We start from the raw sequence: 21,726 nt of genomic DNA, 5'->3' as shown, positions 1-21,726 counted from the left end.
GGGGCTACAGCCCATGAAAACATAGGAGAGCCTGGCTGCTGGATCACGCCACTAGCTCATCTAGTCCAGCATCCTGTTCATGCAGTGGCCAAACAGATGCCTGTGGGAAGCCTCAAGCAGCTCATCAGTTTCCTTGGATGGATGACCCCACCTAGCATTTAGAGAGAGAAGGGCAATACACCCTGAAGGAGTAATGGAATGAGAGTATATCTGAGCATGCACTAAGTGCTCTTCCCTGTTACCATCAATCTGTAGAGCTTCCCCCCCCCCCAAGCCACAGAGTCTGGGTTCAAGACGTTACCTCTCAGCTTAAGCCAATATTTGAAGGCCTTTATTTTATAGCAAAAAGTGCCCTTTCCCATAAATCTTTGTCCAAGAAGGCCTACAATAACAGATTTAATAAAAATAATATTAAAATAGTTTAAACAACAATAAACTAGGAACGTCACTCCAAAATTGGATTCTGGCGAGACTCAGCCTCATGAAGCATTATTTCACAGTACATGGACAGCGTTTGATCTTACAAGACTGATTTTTCATGCAGAAGAATTATTTCAGACTTGGGTGAATCAGTAAACCACAACTTTTTCTAGCATAGCACAGATCCTTGTGCATTGCATCAGGGAAGCTGAGGCATTTAGCAAATGCAAGGCTGCATTTTTTTTCCCCTGACAGGGGTGTGACAAGTGAAACTCGCCTGTTACAGCCTTCTCCATTTCTGTGCTAGGACAAAGGCTGCACCTTTCGATTTGCAGTTGTTCAAGACCAGTGATACGGGTTTTCTAGAAATTTTGGAATTTGATTTCCCCCCCAGAAAATTTTGGTAATTTTCTGGTGCCCTAGAGAGTGATCGAATCTACCACGTCTATTTTACTTGCATTTAGTGAACAAAGCTGAAAAGTTTCCAAGCTCCAAGTTTGCCTAATAATATATTTGCAGTTGGCATCTGTTCACTGTTACTGACATACCTATGAAACAGAAAACAAAGCACTGGCAAATTTTCCAGCCCACATCACCATTCGACATACAGGAACTATATGGGAGGGGAAGTGTGGCAACCAAGGTATTATAGCAGAATGCTATAGTCTTAAAGCAGCCTTTGCCAATCTGGTGTCCTCCAGATGTTTTGGAGTACAGTTCTGGCTGGGGGCTGATGGGAGTTGTAGTCAAAAACTTCTGGAAGACACATTGGCAAGAGCTGCCTTAAACAAAAAAACCTGGTCGTTGCTTCTAAGTGTATCATGCTCTCACAGCTGAGGGATGCTCATGGCACACAAGGAATGAATCTGGCATCTTTGAAAAAAGAGGATCAGAGATATTCCAGAGGAGCCCAGCTTGGCTTAAACTCTTAACCCTGTTTTCTGCTGCAAATATCAGCTCCTCTGCATAGCAACACGTGGCCTGCAGACCCCACCAGCCCCCTCAAACTTGGAACAGAACTGAGAAGTCCTGGCTCTGTTACCTGCACTCCCACAAAAAGCCAGTGATGCTGGCTGGAGGAATCGTGCCGTGCACGTACCAGTAAAGTCTTTTTGTCAGCACTCTGGGCCCTTTCAGAGGCCAAACGCTGTCCACATCCGTGTCTTGACTCTATTGCCTCTGTCTCTCCTGGTGGACGCTGAGGGTGCTTAGACTACTACAGACGGAGCAATCCCAGGAAGGTCCCATGATCGCTGATGTCAAATGATGCGTTGAAACGTGGGATGCGAAGGTTCAGCCGATCTCCGTGCTGCAGGTGAAAGATACCTAGGAGGAGGCAGAGGAGGGTCAGTAAGAGAGAAAAGTCCCCTTTCTCTCAAGGGTTGCTGTCCATAGGATTGGCCAATATGTCCATTTTAGTTTCTTTCACCTTCTCATTTTTCCAATCTTGAGTTCAGTTCTCCATCAGCTTGTGATTTTTTAAAAAGTCCTCATGAAAATTTGAGGGCGAATTTCACTTCCGGGAAGGGTGACTTAGCCTGTGCCTGCTTTTGAGACGGGCTCCTGCCTCAAAAGAAGCTTATTCAGATATATCAGTCAGTTTTTTCTTTTTTTTTTGACTGATTAAACTTCTCCCGGGTAGGGAGAAACGAAGAGATTAACCTCAAAGCCTATTTTTGTTGGGACGACCAGATCTCATTAATTTATGGGACGAGGTCCAGCCGACGAAGGTGGGACGGATTTTTAACAGCAAGCTCTATCTGATAAAGCGAACGTTCATCTTATCTTCTAAGAGAGAACGCACTAACAGGCAAGCACCCTTCTTTCTATATTTTTCTTTTACTTGACTTAAATTGTTGCTGTTTAAAAGAGATTTGCCAGATTGATCAGTTTTTGACATCTCACTGGGGAGCCATAACTTCTCTCTGCTACGCACTAATTAATAGCTTATCTCTGTTTTTGTTGCAAAAAGCTGTCCTGGATTTGCATTCTAAAGATATACACAGAAGAGGGATTTCTATTCCAGATTTTTATTTTGAAAAATATTATACTGTTTTGAGACTACTCTCTTTTTGGTCTATTTTATTTTGACGAATCTGTTCCTTGACGATTGCCATTAATTGTTTCGATCCTGGGAACTGCATTTTGTTTACTTAACTATTGGAGAGATAAGGCTGTCTGCTCTGTTTATACTGTGATGTCACCAAGTTTGGAGTATTAACCCAATTGTTGCTGAAATAAGAAGTGGTTTTCCTATATTTTTCTTTTAAAATGGCAATTAAGAAAGTGGCTGAAAATCTGGAAATAACTATGTTTCAGAAAATAATGGATGAGATTGAGATAATGAAAATTGAATTGAGTAAAATGAAGCAGGAGATTAAAGATATAAGGGTCCCTGTGAGAGAGGTGACCCTGGAAGGGGTCCCTGTGAGAGAGGAGACCCCGGAGATTGGAACAGGGGTCCCTGTGAGAGAGGCGACCCTGGAGACTGGAATAGGGGTCCCTGTGAGAGAGGAGATCCCGGAGATTGGAACCAACGTGGAACAGGAACAAGATTTGGAGTCTATGGACTTTAGAAATAAAATCTATTGTTTGGAACTCAATGTTATCTCTGAAGAAATGAATGAAGATTCTAGAGATAAAGTTATCAATGGCATGGATAATCTTCTGGACTGGAATGATGTGATGGAGCCCAATATAGAGAAAATCTATGGAATTATCTGCAGCCATGTGACAATGGAAAAACTTTTAAGAGATGACCCAGTGTATTTTGAAAAAAAGAACAGAGATATGATTTTACAGCAGTATTTCAGCAACCTATTCAGAATGGATGGCAAGAAAATATTTGGGATAGAGGTAATCCCCATCAGACTCTTACTATATGACTATGGCTTTGACAGCAAGATTATTATGGAATACTGATAATGGAAGATTGGATATTGAAATTACTGGACTTAACAAGATTACTGAAGATGGAAGATGGAAAATGGAACTAATAGAGATAATAGAACAATGGCTACTGAAATTATTGAACCTAACAGATTCTGATGTGATGGATTAATTGAAATGTTTATTTTGACTATGGTTATGACAATAAGATTATCATAATTAGTAATGAGATGGATTAATCGATATGCTTATCTGGAAAAAAAAATTGATAGATATATTTCTTAAAGAATTGAAACCTCTCTTTGACTTTTTGTGGAAAGAATAAAGTAATGTTTATGAGATTTGATGATTAAGTAAGATAACTACTGGAGGAAAGTGATTTTATAATATGACTTAAGAGACAGGATTGTTATATATTATAGACTTATAACTGATTTGATCTTTGACAAATGGGAAGTCAATATTTTACTCTTTATTTTTTATTTTTGTTTTTTTTTTCTTTTTTTCTTTTTGTTTAACTATTTTTGATTTTGTTTTTTGTTTTTGAATGTTTTATGATTTTGTCTTGTATGTTTTATGAAAATCTGAATAAAAATTATTGAAAAAAAAAAAGAAAATTTGAGGGCGAATTTCATAGAATCACAGAATAGTAGAGTTAGAAGGGGCCTATAAGGCCAGCAAGTCCACCCCCCTGCTCAATGCAGGAATCCAAATCAAAGCATTCCCGACAGATGGCTGTCCAGCTGCCTCTTGAATGCCTCCAGTGTCAGAGAGCCCACTACCTCTCTCAGTAATTGGTTCCATTGTCGTATGGCACTAATAGGAAGTTTTTCCTGATGTTCAGATTTCATCTACTGTGCACCTTTTTATATGCAATTTTGCCTAATATAGGCATTTTTGCAAAGTAATTTTGCCTAATATGATGCATTTTTGTATGTTATTTTTCACTGACTTGCAGTTTAACGTGATATATGAATTTTTGTACACTGCATTGCAAAATTTGGATGAATGCACCTTTCATAGGATTCAGATATGTGGATTCACATATTGTTTTGGAAAATGCCAATTTGGTTATGTTCACCTTTAAATATGAACTGAATCGCATTTCTTTCCCATCCCTAGTCTGGTTCTTAGCCTCCCTCCTGGACCCTTTGCCACAACAACCCTAATTTCCAGGGCCACCCTAACACCAGTCTTGACTGTGCCAAGAAAAGACCTCTTTAAATTAGGTTCAAAGTAAGCAAATGTGTGTGTACATTTGCTCATTTTGCATAATATAATCTGGTCTTCTGATCTGGACTTCGACAGCCGATAAGAAGGTAGGTAGGTGTGAGTGTGAGAGAGACCCATGTCCTTTCCTCCAGGCAGGACTGTTAGGAAAAGGTACTTGAATACAAGAAAGGGCAAACAAGTTGAGATTAAATCCTGACAAAACAGAGGTACTCCTGGTCAGTTGGAGGCCAGATCAGGGAATAGGGATTCAACCGGTGCTGGATGGGGTCGCACTCCCCCTGAAGTCTCAGGTTCGCAGTTTGGGTGTATTCCTGGACTCAGCTTTGAATTTGGAGGCCCAGATTGCTGCTGTATCCAGGAGCGCATTTGCCCAATTAAAACTGGTGCGCCAGCTGCGCCCGTTCCTGGAGCTACCTGATCTGACTAGGGTGATGCATGCCTTGGTTACATCCCGCTTAGACTACTGTAACGCGCTCTACGTGGGGCTGCCTTTGAAGACTGTTTGGAAACTTAAATTGGTACAAAGAGCTGCAGCCAGAGTGCTAACCGGGGCTGGTTACAGGGACCATACAACTCCCCTGTTACAACAGCTCCACTGGCTGCCAATTTGTTTCCGGTCACAATTCAAAGTGCTGGCTTTGACCTACAAAGCCCTATACGGCTCAGGTCCAGACTATTTGACAGATCGTATCTCCCTACATGAACCTGTCCGGGATTTAAGATCTTCAGGTGAGGCCCTTCTTGTGTTCCCCCACCTTCGCAAGCACATATGACGCGGACACGAGATAGGGCCTTTTCGGTGGCCGCCCCTAGGCTGTGGAACTCCCTTCCGAGTGAGGTGCGATCAGCTCCCTCCTTGCCGTCTTTCCGGCGACAAGTAAAGACTGTTTTATTTCAACGGGCATTTGGGATAGAGAACGACCAGGATTAAGTGTCATAGGTTTGGTGACTACATTATATGATTTTATTATTTTAAATTGTCCGCTGTTTTTAACTTATATTTTATGGTTTTAATTTTTCTCATAGTTTAATTCTTTTTTAATAATATACTCTGTATGTTTTAATGGTGTTGTTTTTAGTTGTAAGCCGCTCTGAGTCCTATTGGAAAAAGGGCGGGGTAGAAATAAAGTTTATTATTATTATTATTATTATAAAGGTGCTTTTCTTCAGAGTATTCCACATCAGTAGAGCAGATGTTCATTCTTGAGCACAATAAAGTCCCATGGAATACATAAAAGGTTGCACACACACACTGGTTTTGTTCCTTCTGGCATTTGACAGCTGACGGACTTGCAGAGGTTCAACAGGTGAAGCCTTGTCCCAGCAAGAAGATGCAGAGGTGGAATTTCTGCCTGTCATGTGACAGCGAAAGGCACAGTGGAAAGGGAGGTGGCAACCTGAAACTGTTCAACCTCAAAACACTCCCCCCAACAAATGTCTTGCCCCACCCAATCACCCCCCCTCGCAAAGAACCAGGAGTCCTTGCCACCAGCCATACCATTTCTTTTCCCAAACCAGGCCTGCGTACAGCCTGCTGTTCCTCTCACCTCCGCTATAGCAACTGTTGTACGCCTTCACTGGGGTTTGGGGCATGCTCTGGACACAGCGGAACAAGATTTGCTCTGGCCTTCCAGGGGCCAACCGTCGTAGGAGCTGCCCCATAGTAAAGGTGGGGTCATGGAACAGCACCTGGAAGGGAGAAACGAGAGTGGGCAGGTTTTTCTGGTCTGGAGTTGGAGAAGGGGAAGAGGGGTGCATAGGGACCTGCCTTACACAGAGTCAGGTGATGGGTCCATCTAGCACAGCATTGTCTACTCTGACTGTCAGCGGCTCTCTCGGATTTCAGGCAGGCCCTCCCTGGAGATGCTGTTGGGGATTGAAACTGGGGCCTTCTGCATGCAAGACAGATGCTCTCCCACTGAGCCCTTCCCCTTATAGAGTGATAATACAGAGCCTGGGTACTTCCGGATGGGTGCTTATTGTGAGGTCAGTGCTCCCCATCCATACACGTCATGCAGGGTCCATACAGTGTCATTGGCATCAAAGTGCCAGCTTGAGTTTCCCCCCATTTAATCCAGATCCTCCCTGTCTGAGGAAAAATCGAGTAAATCACACGGCTTGGGACCACAATACCTGATGGACCGCCTCTCCCGATACGAACCCACCCATACACTACGCTCAACATCAAAGGGCCTCCTCCGGGTGCCTACTCTGAGGGAAGCTCGGAGGATGGTGTAGTAAAAGTAAAATAGATAAAGTCAAGGCTGTATCCCAGGACAACATGAGACTTGCACGCTACATTCACATACGCAACTGTGTATGTTTTGTGTCTTGTTCTGGAGTTTTTACAACAATGGCAACAAGGGAGAGGGCCTTCTCAGTGGTGGCCCCCAAATTATGGAATGATTGTTTTGACAAGGTGCGCCTGGCACCAACACTGCTATCTTTTCGGCACCAGGTCAAGACTTTCCTCTTCTCCCAGGCATTTTAGCATGTGTTTTTAAATGGCTTTTTAAATTTGTATATTTGTCTTTAATGTTTTTAATTCTTGTAAACTGCCCAGAGAGCTTTGGCTATGGGGCGGTATATAAATACAAGAAATAAATAAAATTTAAAAAGCGTTGGTAGCCATCGTTTTGCAATATTAAGCCCCTGCCTGAAAGCACCCGTGGACACCCCATTGGCCTGTCTAGCTCAGTATTGCCTACACTGGCTGGCAGAGGCTCTCTGGGCAATCAGGCAGGGGACATGCCTAGAGATACCGGGAGTTGAATCTGGGGCCTTCTGCATGCAAAGCAGGTGCTCTGCCGCTGAGCTACGGCCCTTTTTTCCGCTGAGTTCTGCCAGGGGCAACACAGACTACGGAGGAAACTGACCAGCAATGTCACCCCCTGGGCCGGCTGTAAGAAAACAGGCAGATGGGAGCTGGCTGAGGGCAGAGTGGGGTCAGTGGCCCATCTGTTCAAATGGGCCACCTTCCACTGCCTCTCTGCTGCACAGTGGAAGGTGGCTCGATACCAAACCGGGTCATTAGCCCACATTGCTTAGTACTGTCGACACCACGGTGGGGAATTTTTCTAAGCCCATAAGCAACCTTCTAGGGGCCGCATGTCAGCGATTGCTGGGGCCAGGTACAACCTTCCCCACTGTTTATCGCAGGAGGCTGCACTCCAGCCATGCAAAAGTGAGAGCAAGGGTGTGCAGCCAGGCCAGGGAGGAGATGCGGCCTAGTGAGTGGCCCAAAGGCTGGATAGAGAGGGCTGCATTTGCCCCATGGGCCTGAGGTTCCCTACCCGTGGTCTACACTGATGGGCAGCTGCTCTCCAGGGGATTCAGACAGAAGTCTTTCTCAGCTCCACATGGAGGTGCCATCAAGGACAACCTGGGACCTCCTGTGTGCAATGCGCCTGCGTTGGCCCTGAGCTGTGGCCCTCCTTGTCCCTGTAGGAGGATGCGTCTGTGTTGCGATGAGGCACCCTTCTCCCCCCAGCTGCACCTATTCAGGGTGGAACCCCCTGGTGCACTGGATCCATGGTCAGGACGCCCTCCCCACTTGCCACCACCCCTATTGAAAATGGAAATGGACTGCCTTCAGGTCGATCCCCACTTATGGCGACCCTACAAATAGGTTGTCTCCCCCATTTTTTCCTCTGCTGAGATCCCAGAGAAGAGCGTGCAGGACACACAGCAAAGGAAGGGAGGAAGGCAGGCAGGGTGGAGGGAGCCCAACCGCGGAGAGCCTGAGGCAGAAAATCCAAACCCGCACTCGTCATGTGGGGCACAACCAGGTGGAAAGTGTGGACTGCACGAGCCTAATGGAAATGAGGCTGGCACAAGAGAACTTCCGGGCAGATTGCGCCCTACCTGGAGCACATCTGCCTGTCTCTCACAGTGCTGCCCTCCTCCTCCTCCTGCCATCTGATCAGCAATTATCTGACGGCAGAGAAGGTCCCTTCCTGTTTTCTTTCTTTCCCCCACTCACCACCACCTGCTGCTGGAGGAAAGGCAAGATGGGGAGAAGGTGGGCTGGAGAACAGGTGAAACTGGGCCCATTTCCATCCTCCTCACAGGCCTGGGCGGGCTCCAAAGTTGCCTGCGCCTGAAGCCTGTTCCCTTCCCCACCTTCCCTCCCCATGCACTCAGGCACCTCCCCCCCCCCCCCCGCGCATGCCATACTTTGCAGGGAATGAAATGCAGAACAGCCTGGAGGAGCCAGCCTGCCCAGGCCCCAGCAAGAGGGACAGAACTGGAACCAGGAGAGCCCCTTAATCAAGTCCACAAGCCCCACACCTCAAGTTCTCCCCTTCCCAATTTTGAAAAGAAAATGGACTGTCTTCAAGTCGATCCCGACTCATGGCCACCCTACGAATAGGGTTTTCGTGGTAAGCAGTATTCAGAGGGGGTTTCCCATTGCCTCCTTCTGAGGCTCAGAGGCAGTGACTGGCCCAAGGTCACCCAGTGAGCTTCATGCCTGTGTGGGGATTCGAACCCTGGTCTCCCAGGCCGTAATCCTGCACTCTAACAACTACACCACGCTGGCTCTACCACCCCTCTTACCTGGCTGTAAATGAAGTAAAGTCCTGTGTGCTTCACCAGAACATCCCGGCCACTTAGCTCCAGGGCTCGGCCTAGCTGGAGGAAGGGCTTCCACCAGACCTCCGTGGCAAACTCTATGTCTAAGGAGGCAGGAAAATGGCGGTCACTTTGCAGCCCCATTTGAAAGCTGTCCCAAAATAAGTGGGCACCTTTACTTTCTTTTGTGCACCACTCCTGGGTCTCCAACATTACTTCCTTATTTATTTAGCATTATTTATTTATTTATTGCATATCCCGGCCTTCCTCCCAGAAGGAGCCCAGGGCGGCAAACAAAAACACTAAAAACCACCCTAAAACATATTAAAACAAAACATTTTTAAAACCAGATTAAAACAAAGTATCTTTAAAAACATACTCAAACAAAGTATATTTAAAAAATGTTTTTTAAAAAAAGCTTTCAAAACATCTAAAAAAGTAATTCCAACACAAACACAGACTGGAATAAGGTGTCTGCTTAAAAGGCTTGTTGAACGAGGAAGGTCTTCAGTAGGTGCTGGAAAGATAACAGAGATGGTGCCTGTCTAATATTTAAGGGGACAGAATTCCAAAGGGTCAGTGCCACCACACTAAGGGTCCACTTCCTACGTTGTGCGGAACAGACCTTCTGATAAGATGGTATCTGCAGGAGGCCCTCACCTGCAGAGGGCAGTGATCGACTGGGTGTATTAGGGGTAAGATGGTCTTTCAGGTATCCTGGTCCCGAGCTGTATAGGGCTTTGTACACCAAAACTAGAACCTTGAACTTTGGCCCAGTAGCAAATGGGCAGCCAGTGCAATTCTTTCAGCAGCGGGGTGACGTGTTGGCGATACCTTGCCCCAGTGAGCAGTTTCGCCGCCGCATTTTGGCACCAGCTGCAGCTTCCAGACCAACCACAACGGCAGCCCCACATAGAGCACATTATAGTAATCCAGCCTGGAGGTTACCAGTGCATCAACAGTGGTCAGGCTATCCTACCAGGCAGACATTCAAAAAGTAAAGCTGTCCTCATCACCCTACTTGAGAGAAAGCAATGAGGCTGGCTGGCTGTAGGCTGACCCTGTCCTCTTTCAAGGTAAATTCTGGCAAAAGCAGCACTACCCCTAACAAAAATCAGCCTCAGTGCGTGGGACTGGATCAGGGCCTATTCTCCTGGCTGTTACCCTGGGGGGGGGATCTCTCCCTTTCCTCCCCTCCCATGACATCTCCCACAGAGCAGGGACTTGGGAGAGGGAGAATGACAGAGAAGCTAAATGAATTCTTTGCATCTGTCTTCACAGTGGAAGATATAGGGCAGATCCCTGAACCTGAACTAACATTTGCAGGAAGGGATTCTGAGGAACTGAGACAAATAGTGGTAACGAGCGAGGAAGTTCTAAGCTTAATGGACAATATAAAAACTGACAAATCACCGGGCCCGGATGGCATCCACCCGAGAGTTCTCAAAGAACTCAAAGGTGAAATTGCTGATCTGCTAACTAAAATATGTAACTTGTCCCTTGGGTCCTCCTCCGTGCCCGAGGACTGGAAAGTGGCAAATGTAACGCCAATCTTCAAAAAGGGATCCAGAGGGGATCCCGGAAATTACAGGCCAGTTAGCTTAACTTCTGTCCCTGGAAAACTGGTAGAAAGTATTATTAAAGCTAGATTAACTAAGCACATAGAAGAACAAGCCTTGCTGAAGCAGAGCCAGCATGGCTTCTGCAAGGGAAAGTCCTGTCTCAGTAACCTATTAGAATTCTTTGAGAGTGTCAACAAGCATATAGATAGAGGTGATCCAGTGGACATAGTGTACTTAGACTTTCAAAAAGCGTTTGACAAGGTACCTCACCAAAGGCTTCTGAGGAAGCTTAGCAGTCATGGAATAAGAGGAGAGGTCCTCTTGTGGATAAGAAATTGGTTAAGAAGCAGAAAGCAGAGAGTAGGAATAAACGGACAGTTCTCCCAATGGAGGGCTGTAGAAAGTGGAGTCCCTCAAGGATCGGTATTGGGACCTGTACTTTTCAACTTGTTCACTAATGACCTAGAATTAGGAGTGAGCAGTGAAGTGGCCAAGTTTGCTGACGACACTAAATTGTTCAGGGTTGTTAAAACAAAAAGGGATTGCGAAGAGCTCCAAAAAGACCTCTCCAAACTGAGTGAATGGGCGGAAAAATGGCAAATGCAATTCAATATAAACAAGTGTAAAATTATGCATATTGGAGCAAAAAATCTTAATTTCACTTATACGCTCATGGGGTCTGAACTGGCGGTGACCGACCAGGAGAGAGACCTCGGGGTTGTAGTGGACAGCACGATGAAAATGTCGACCCAGTGTGCGGCAGCTGTGAAAAAGGCAAATTCCATGCTAGCAATAATTAGGAAAGGTATTGAAAATAAAACAGCCGATATCATAATGCCGTTGTATAAATCTATGGTGCGGCCGCATTTGGAATACTGTGTACAGTTCTGGTCGCCTCATCTCAGAAAGGATATTATAAAGTTGGAAAAGGTTCAGAAGAGGGCAACCAGAATGATCAAGGGGATGGAGCGACTCCCTTACGAGGAAAGGTTGCAGCATTTGGGGCTTTTTAGTTTAGAGAAAAGGCGGGTCAGAGGAGACATGATAGAAGTGTATAAAATTATGCATGGCATTGAGAAAGTGGATAGAGAAAAGTTATTCTCCCTCTCTCATAATACTAGAACTCGTGGACATTCAAAGAAGCTGAATGTTGGAAGATTCAGGACAGACAAAAGGAAGTACTTCTTTACTCAGCGCATAGTTAAACTATGGAATTTGCTCCCACAAGATGCAGTAATGGCCACCAGCTTGGATGACTTTAAAAGAAGATTAGACAAATTCATGGAGGACAGGGCTATCAATGGCTACTAGCCGTGATGGCTGTGCTCTGCCACCCTAGTCAGAGGCAGCATGCTTCTGAAAACCAGTTGCCGGAGCCTCAGGAGGGGAGAGTGTTCTTGCACTCGGGTCCTGCTTGCAGGCTTCCCCCAGGCACTTGGTTGGCCACTGTGAGAACAGGATGCTGGACTAGATGGGCCACTGGCCTGATCCAGCAGGCTCTTCTTATGTTCTTATGTACAGCACAATCCTATGCATGTTTACTCAGGAGGGAGTTCCATTAGGTTCAATAGGGGTTATTTCCAGGAAAGTATGCACAGGATGGGAGCCCAAGTGCCTCACCATGCAGCTGCTAGAGAGCAATTATTATCATGGTGAAATTTGGGAGGAGGGGTTGCACAGGAGAGGGCTACAGAAGCCAGCAATACTACTTAAAGTTGGTAAACCCTGCTGCCCACGGTGGCCAATTTCTTTTCCTGGAGCAGCAGCTGACTAAATGGCCAGGAGATAATCTCTCCATAACTGGGGAATAGCTGGAAGGTTCCGTTTAGTTCCTATTCCGAACGGGGACTTGCATTTCCACCACCCCAGTGAAGGATGATGTAATTGGGCAAGTCTCCATGAAAAGGGCCAAACTGCAGTTTCTGGAAAGAGAGGGACAGATAGCAAGCAAGCTCCGGAAAGAGCCTTTTCAGCGCCCCCTCTCTTGGAAGATCTGATGTGGGGTACTGGATTTGGCTGTCTGTGAAAGAGAAAAGAAAAGACATAAGGGGAGAGAAGCGGGGAGTGTTCACCTGTGTCTCCACCTGTGCTCAACCTGTACATTTGTAAATAAAGCTGCGGTGGCCAAGTCTCCTACTTTATAGAGGACAGTCCTCTCTTTGAATGGCTATGCAGATTAAAGAATCAAAAGGAGAGCGAGTACAGAGGGGTCTTGTAGCTGCCCACCAACAGTTAGCACCACAAGCCACTTGCTCAGTCTTCCCTGCTACAGTGAAGAGTAATGTTTTTCTATTTAAATTATAGGAATTATTTCTAAATTTGCGTCTATCAATAAAAATTAGGATATGCAACTTTTATGCAAATCCGTGTCTCTCTCTTTTTATTTTGCAATGCTCAAGTCACCAGCTCAGATATTACAAAACCTCAACGGTAAGCCAGGAAACCCAATTGACCAGGTAAGCACTGGGAAACTGGGCACTTCTCACTTTCTGGGGTGCATGAGCAATAACATGATATTGAACAGAACAAGCCCTCCTGCAGCCCTTGCAATCTCAAAAGATAACCCCAGGGTGAAACAAGAGTTGGTGCTTGTGGTGCTACATACAGCGATCCCATATATATTTAGTCAGAGGTCCCACTTTCCTGACTCAGCAGAGCTTGTTCCTAGAGGGATTGTGCAAAAAACTTCAGCAGAAAGGTGGAAGACAGGAAAGGCAAGAGATGAGAGGTCAAAAGCTTAGGAGAAGAGAGCTCAGGTCACACCCACACCATACATTTAAAGCATGCCACTTCCCCCCCCCCCGAATAATGGGAACTGTAGCTTACCTCTGACAGAACTACAATTCCCAGCACCTTTAACAAACTACAGTTCCCAGGATTCTTTGAGGGAAGCCATGTGCTTTAAATGTATGGTATGGAAGAGCTGCAAATTCCAGAAAAAACACTTAAAAGGTTTTCCACAATCAAGAGGCATATACAACTAAATTTTAAAAGGGGTGGCATGAAATAGCTAAACCTTGGCTTAATAGGAGAGAGTCTGCAGAGGGGCGAGGGAGGAGGATCCAAAGTGTGAACAGATTTAAAAGCAACCCCCCCCCACATAAACTGGATCCCACAAGGAAACTGAAGCCGGTGAACGGTGTTAGGCAAAGCAAAAATGGAAGGAAAAGCGATGCAGGAAAACAAGCAGCAGACTTAAGAATGGGAAGAGGGGATGGAGCTAGGAAAAACGGAGCAGATCAGGACCCTCTCCAAACTGGTGGGGTTTTTTTGGTGGGGGGAGTGTATTCTGCACAGAGCTTGGAAGTAATTCATTACTTTTTTTGAGGAACGAGTTGGTAATTCCTTTACATTTTGAGTGTAATAGGAGTAATTTTATTACTTTTGTAGAGTAATCGTAATGTTTCCAGCATTACTTTTGGGCATTACTTGGGGGGGGGTGAAGCAGGGGAAGTCTTCTGCTCCTCTGACTTGTGGATGAAAATCATGTGCCTGAAACTGGGCTTCTGTGCAGCGTCGCTCTTCCACCGAGCTCTGTGGATGGGTAGGAGGCAATGAGGGAGGAGGTGGAGATGGGGTGGAGTGGAGAAAACAATTGTGTAAAAAATGGATTGTGGTGGAGAAGAATGAAGAAAGGAGCTTGAGGACAAGAACATGGATAAAGGAGAAGAAGGAGGCAGCAGCAGAATGGAGATAAAGAACTGTGGAGGTGAAAGATGACAACGTGTGAGTGTGTGTGAATACTATGTTTGCACTTGGCACACAAAGTGGCCTCCACCACCCTCTCTGGCTGCTGTGCTGCATTTGCAGTATTTTAACTTTTTTGCATCTCGGGGGAAAATGTTTGCTTTGGTGAGTGTCCGTTAGTTGGTGGCAGGGCAGGGTCCGCGAGGTGGTTAAGTGAGAGATTGTGCTTGCTGGCTGGTGGGGGGGGGTTGCACTTGGTTTGACATGCAAAGATCTTAGTAGCGGCCTCTGCCTCCCTCCCCACCTCCCTTACCAGAGGAGAGACCACCATTGCTATCTTATGGATAAGAAGAATTATTCTACTACCTCTGTATGTATGTATTTATTTTTAATGTTGTTTTAGGATACTTAGATGTGCAGCAGCCAAGGCCAGCACCTTGTAAGGTGTTTGTTAAAAAAAGTAACTGAAATGTAACGGTAGTGATTACTTCTGAGAAAAAGTAAAGTAATCAGTTACTTTCAGAGCAGTTGTAACTGTAACGGTAATTACTACTTTTTTGGGCCATGTAATTGTAACTGTAATTTATTATTGTTTAAAAGTAATCTTCCAAGCTCTGATTCTGCAATGTGTCACTGAGGGAATAATACTGCAATAGTGGTGGATTTATGCTGGACTGTCCACACATAATTCCGCTGCATTAGTTGCTGTGCAATGCTTTCCCAATATTTCTGCATTATTGCCTCCTGGAGGGGCATTCTTGTGCTATAGCCAGCATGGGGAAAAAATCAGTGATTGAATTTTTTTAAAAAAACTGGATAAAAAAAATGAAATTGGATTCATTTGATTTAAATCGGATTTTTAAAAAAATCATTAATAAAACAGAATTGAAGGAGAAATTTACTCTCTTATTACAAACATGCTAAACCTACACTTACAGTGTCATTAAAATGAATTAATGGCTCTACCACGCTCACACACATTGAGTTACCTACCGACCAAACATGGGCGTTCATTTTAGTTTTTCATCTCGTGAAAATGGCTCTGCCCAGACTAACTCTCGCTTCTTGGAAGTTCTCGACTTTCTGTTTCTCTCACTAAAGGTACATGTGCAAACACACAGGCTGGATGGGGATGGGATTGTTGTTGTTGTGAGCTTTACGTGGTGGTGGAACTGGGCCTGGGCCAGGGCCACATAAGAGAATGGAATTAAGGCAGAGAAAATGCAGAAACGGACAGCAGGAGGCACAGTAGACAGAAACCGTGGAGTGGACTGGAAAGAAGGCATTATAGCACAGAGACAGCTTCCAGTTCCATATTCCTCTACACTTTGCCACAGAAGAACTATCATGGCTTCTGGGCATACGAGAGACTCTATCTGGGAATATATGGAAGAAATTCCTTCCCTGGGCAAAAAAGGAAAACGTGCAAAAGTGTAAACAGTGCAAGAAGGAGGTGCAGGGCCTAGTTGTAAGAATGATGAAATGTCATAATGAAACCTCCTTAATTGGAGAAAATGATGTGGATGAAGATGTGGATATGTGTCTGAAGAACAATGTGGATCAGTTGGTTAGTAAATTGAATAATTCACTTACATCATGCATTATGGGAGTGCATGACTCATCAAGACTCTCTATGCCTTTCAGTATTAGTGTTATTCAACAATCTGTTTGCTATGTTGGATGTTGAAAAAATGAATTGAACTGCCTTCAAGTCAATTCTGACTTATGGCAATGCAACCCCATATATAGGGTTTTCATGGTAAGCGGTATTCAGAGGTGGTTTTACCATTGCCTTCCTCTGACGTTGAGAGGCAGTGACTGGCCCAAGGTCACCCAGTGTGGGGATTCGAACTAGTCCAGCACCTTAACCACTACGCCACACTGGCTCTAATGTTGGATATTAATAATAATAAAAAAGTAGCTCCTTATCGCTTGTTTGTTCAGTTAACTGGGTTTAGAATCTATAACCCAAGTTTACAGTACAGAAAGATGCAGTTAAGAGTTGCCACTGGGTGTCATTTTCTTATTTTATATTACATAACATAACCCCTTATTTTGGAACATCATGGCAGACCATAATGGTGATGCTATAAGTTTTTCCCCTGTTTTTCCCTTCAGCCTAACTCAGCTTCCCTAGGGATCTCCATTCTATATTTGTTTTCTCCAAAAACAAGCATCTGCAGCTTGAACCAGGCAATATTATGCCTAAATTAAGAAAAATCAAGTTATCTAAACAATTACACAAACTGTACCCTCCTTGTAAAGTGCTATATTGAGTTGTAAATCAACATGTTTTAGTAATTAGATTTGCACCATTGTTTAAAAAATGTGAGGAACTATAAGTGAAAACTTGTGTTTAAATCAAGGGTTTCTCTTGATGATTTAAATCATGATTTAAACCAGTGATTTAAATTGCCTTGATTTAAATCAATCCACCCTGGCTGTAGCACAACAAAAGCGGGTCAAATCCCCCCCCCGAATATTTGTGATACTAAAAGACAGGATTTCAGCAGAAACCTATGGGACAATGCTCTGATTGGAAACAAAGCAGTATGTCTGCCTTGAAACTTTTGCAGGTGCTAACAGTATTGAAAACAGCATTGCATGCACATGCCATGATACAATCATGTGCAGTATGCACAATAAATAGGGGGTGTCTGGGGAGGGAGGAGGGCTCTAGAAAGAGAATGGCAACACCTGAGCCAAGAAAGAATTAAAAACGGATCTGTTTTTGCAGTGGGAGGACAGCCAAGGGTGGTGGTTGTAGAGATCGTAAGGAGAGCCTGCTGGATCAGCCCAATGGCACCCCTAGTCCAACATTCTAGTAACATTTAAAAGTGAGGAACTGCACATTTTTTGTAGTCGCTTGAGCAAAAGAAGACATGGAAGGCGTCAAAGAGGACTCCACAGTTTCATACCGGGGGAAATGAAGAACAGAAGATGTTATCTGCCTGTCTTATCTGTCTAACACGTAAGAAGGTAAATAAGATGACAAACCCTTCCTGTTCCACTGAGGAGAGGAACAAAACTCACCGCTATTGGAAGGACGGATGGGAACCAAATGGAGGACGGACTGCTTTTCTGTCAGGGAAGAAAGACAGTCTGAAATATTTGGGTGCAGCTGTTCATTGCTTCCTTCTCTCCCAAACTTCCTTCCCACAGCTCAGGCCCCTTTATTTCAGAGCTTGGAAAAGTTACTTTTTTTGAACTACAACTCCCATCAGCCGCAGCCAGCACGGCCACTGGATTGGGCTGATGGGAGTTGTAGTTCAAAAAAAGTAACTTGCCAGCTCTGCTTTATTTACAGGGCCTTGCAAAAGTACTCAGACCCCTGACCAATACTCTCATATTACTGAATTACAAAAGGTACATCGTAATTATGTTCTGTGTGATATTTTATTTTGAAACACTGAAACTCAAAACCAGTTATTGTAAGGTGACATTGGTTTTATTTTGGGAAATGTTTGTAAGAAACATAAAAAACTGAAGTGTGTTGCTTGCATAAGTATTCAACCCCCACCCGTTAATATTTGGTAGAGCCACCTTTCGCTGCCATAACAGCTTTATTTATTTATTTATTTTTATTTATTTTTATTTATTATTTGATTTATATCCCACCCTTCCTCCCAGCAGGAGCTTTAATCTTTTGGGGTAGGTATGTACCAGCTTTGCACACAGTGTTGGAGGGATTTTGGCCCATTCATGGCAGATTTGCTCCAGGTCGTTCAGGTTGGTTGGACATCACTGGTGGAGCACAATTCTTAAATAGCGCCACAGATTCTCAATGGGATTGAGATCAGAACTTTGACTGGGCCACTGTAGGACATTCACCTTTTTGTTCTTGAGCCACTCCAGTGTTACTTTGGCCTTGTGCTTGGGATCATTGTCCTGCTGAAAAGTGAATTTCCTTCCAAGCTTCAGTTTTTGAGTGGACTGAATCTCTTGCAGGATTTCTCTGTTATTTTGCTCCATCCGTTCTTCCTTCGATTTTAAGAAGATGCCCAGTCCCTGCTGATGAGAAGCATCCCGACAGCATGATGGTGCCACCACCACACTTCACTGTAGGGATGGTGTGTCTTGAGGCATGGGCAGTGTTAGGTTTGCACCACACATAGTGCTTTGTCTCTATCTTGGTCTCATCTGACCACAAAAATCTTTTCCCACATTTTTCTTTTCCCCCTTTTCACAGCTGGGGCACTCATGCTTTCTGGCAAACTCCAGACATGCTTTTGGATGGTACTTTTTGAGTAACGTCTTCTTTCTTGCCACCCTCCCATACAGGCCAGTGTTATGCAGTGCTCTTCATAGGGTTGATTGGTGTGCCATTACTCCACTCCCAGCTACTGAACTCTGTAGCTGCTTCAGAGTGATTGTTAGCCTCTCTGTGGCTTCTCTCACAAGTCTCCTTCTTGTTCGAGTGCTGAGTTTTGAGGAACGGCCTTTTCTTGGCAGTGCCTGGGTGGTGTGACACGGCTCCCACTTCCTGATTATTGATCCAACTGTGCTCACTGAGATATCCAAACACTTGGATATTATTTTGTTCCCTTTTCTTAATCTGTGCATTTGTATTACAGTATCTCTCACTTCTGCAGAATGCTCTTTGGTCTTCATTTTCCTTCAGATCCACAGCCTGGCCAATGATCCTTCAACAGTGGAGGTTTTATCCTGACAATGTGACAGCAACTTTAATGGTTCACAGATGGAGGCCAACAGTAAGGTAATTGTGTCCTCGATAGGGCAATTTCTTTCATCTGTGTAAACTGGTAACTTCCACAGCACAGGGGTTGAATACTTATGCAAGTAACACATTTCAGTTTTTTATGTTTCTTACAAACATTTCCTAACATAAAACCAATGTCACCTTACAATAACTGGTTTTAAGTTTCAGTGTTTCAGAATAAAATATCAAACAGAACGAAATTACAATGTACCATTTGTAATTCAGTAATACGAGAGCATTGGTCAGGGCTTTGATTACTTTTGCAAGGCCCTGTATTTAGTTACTTATTTTTTTAAGTATTTGTACACCACCACCATTTCAAAAATATTGTGGCAGTGCATAAAATAAAGACAAGAACAAAAAGAACAACGCTGAAACAATACATGGATTAACTCAGAGGAGGGGAATGTGTGGCCCTCCAGATACTGCTGAGCTCAGTGATGGCTGGTGGCTCCATGTCAGTGGGGCAGTGGAAACCGCTCCGGGTTTTAGTCCAAACTTTCAAGGAGCATCATTGACTTTCTATCTGTGGTATTGGGGTTTTTTAGCCTGCACATCCCAAGGATGCTTCCACCACACCCAGACGCCGTTGGCCTCTCTTAGATTAAGCTTGCTTGTTTGATTTGATCAGCCAGTCAGCAGAGGGAAGGCGGGATACAAATGCAATAATAAATAGGTCTTGTTGCAGACTTTCAGGGCAAGATACAATTTAAAAACAAATACCATATAATCATGCAAACCATAAAAACAATGAAACCAGGTCAAAAAGTTAAACAAACACTCACTGAAATCCTGCAGAATTATAAACAACAGTCTGAAACTGAGTATGAAACAGGCTGCAATGGGCAGCCTGGAATTACATCAGATTTGGTGCCAGGCAAACTTCTCTGCACAGCATGTTGTTGTTGTTGTTATGTTATGTATGTTATGTTGTTTCCTGGACATTTTTTTTTCTTAATAAAGTTATTTGTTATTTAGTTTAATTTTTGTAAATTGTATTGCTTTCATTGATGCATTTTTATACTTGTGTTTATTTTTCTTTGTAAGCCGCCTTGAGGGCCTTTGGCCAAAAGGCGGGGTATAAATAATAATAATAATAATAATAATAATAATAAATGTGCCTTCAAGTTGATCACAACTTATGGCAACCCTCTGAATCAGCGACCTCCAATAGCATCTGTCATGAACCACCCTGTTCAGATCTTGTAAGGCCACCACCCCCAACCTCAGGCATCTGCAGGGGGGGATGAAGTTGCTCAACCACCACCACCCTCCCCAGGCAAAAACCACAAATTGCCTGCATTCCTCCACTGTGAGGCTGACAAGCTGCTGGCTTTGCACACACCCTGCTTTGTATATCACTTTCACTTCACCTTCAAATTCACCCACATTTCCTCTCCTTTCTTCCTTTCCTCCCTCTGTCAGACCAACAGCAAGAAGTCATAGACTTTGCCCCCCCCCTGCAGCTTTCACTAGGTTATGGAGCCCAGCTTCAGCAAGATTGCAAGAGATCACCGTGTATGGTAAAGGACAGCTGTAGCTTGGCGGTAGAGCACGTAGAAGGTTCCCCAGGTTCAATTCCAATAGGGCTGGCAAAGACTCCTGCCTGAAACTCTGGTGAGCTGCTGCCAGTCAGTGTCAACAGTACCAAGCCAGGTGGACCAAAGGTCTGACCCAGCATGCAGCAATTTTACTACTTTTCTGTTGCACCCAGCTTAACTGTTGGCCCCCCAAACAAGCAGACAGCACATGTGTGTGCCTGAGAGTATGCACTCCGTAGTATTCATAATAACAACAATATTGTTCAGCCTCTATGCAGCACATTTCAAATCTCCAAAGTTCTTCACACTCCCTTTTCTTTTTTAAATCATACCTTGCCTTCCCCCAATTGCTCTGTGATACTCACAACATTCCTATAAAGCAGACCAATATTATTTGAGTGTTGTGTTTTCCCCATAGGAGAGCCCATGGGCTTTTAATAGCTGCATGAGGGGCAGTCATCCTATTGATGTAGTGCAGAGACAGGCAATGCTTTACCTGCTGAATTTCTGTCTGCTGTTCAGCAGTGAAAGGTACCAAACCCCTGCCTGGGGAAAACAGAAGGGAGGAAGGAGGCTGTGCTCAAAGAAATGATAGTTCAAAAGTTTGCTTGCAGCTGACTTTTTCATGATGTACATCAGTGTGGTACAGTCCTTGCTTTTTCTGCTTCCCTATACTGATAACTGCATGGTTTCAGTGAGGTGCATTTCACAATGGCCTACTCACTGCGCTGGCATTGGGGCTTCTGTGAGTTCCTTCCTGCATCCCTTATCCTCCTTTCCAGGTGTGTGTATGGTGGAGGCCTCTCCAGAAGATGGCCAGCACTCTGAAACCAGACCAGAGAGGAAGGATGTTACCCTGTGCCCATGGCTTAACAAGGATGCAGTCTGTCAGTAGCGGCTGGTGGCTTCATGTCATCTTCAGCACCTTGGACAGCTCATTGAAAGTTTGGATTAAAACCCAGAGTGGATTCCACTGCCCCACTGACACAGAGCTGCCAGCCGCCACTGCAGTCTATCCTTTCACTTCCCACTTTTCATTCCAGTCTCCGGAAATAAATGGCTTGGTTGTGCTCAGGCAAGGGGCAAATGGAAATAGAGGCAT

At 44.6% G+C, this 21,726-nt stretch overlaps 1 protein-coding gene across 2 annotated transcripts in view; it reads right to left on the bottom strand.

The window, feature by feature from the left end:
- Positions 1-302: 302 nt before the first annotated feature.
- Positions 303-21,726, bottom strand: part of LOC133365935 (tumor necrosis factor ligand superfamily member 12-like) — a 50,843-nt gene continuing 29,419 nt past the window's right edge. The window contains exons 7-11 of one of the 2 annotated variants that reach the window (XM_061588414.1): positions 21,349-21,448; positions 17,397-17,444; positions 9,100-9,218; positions 6,090-6,231; positions 303-1,746 (exon numbers count right to left, since the gene is read on the bottom strand). In XM_061588414.1, coding sequence (XP_061444398.1) covers positions 1,637-1,746; positions 6,090-6,231; positions 9,100-9,218; positions 17,397-17,444; positions 21,349-21,448 — 519 coding nt within the window. In that variant the 3' untranslated portion in view covers positions 303-1,636. The remainder of the gene's footprint in view (positions 1,747-6,089; positions 6,232-9,099; positions 9,219-17,396; positions 17,445-21,348; positions 21,449-21,726) is intronic. The other variant, XM_061588415.1, reaches the window with a different exon arrangement.

This window comes from Rhineura floridana, chromosome 11 (genome assembly GCF_030035675.1).
Source record: "Rhineura floridana isolate rRhiFlo1 chromosome 11, rRhiFlo1.hap2, whole genome shotgun sequence".
NCBI lineage: Eukaryota > Metazoa > Chordata > Lepidosauria > Squamata > Rhineuridae > Rhineura > Rhineura floridana.
This window is presented reverse-complemented; position numbering and strand designations above follow the sequence as displayed.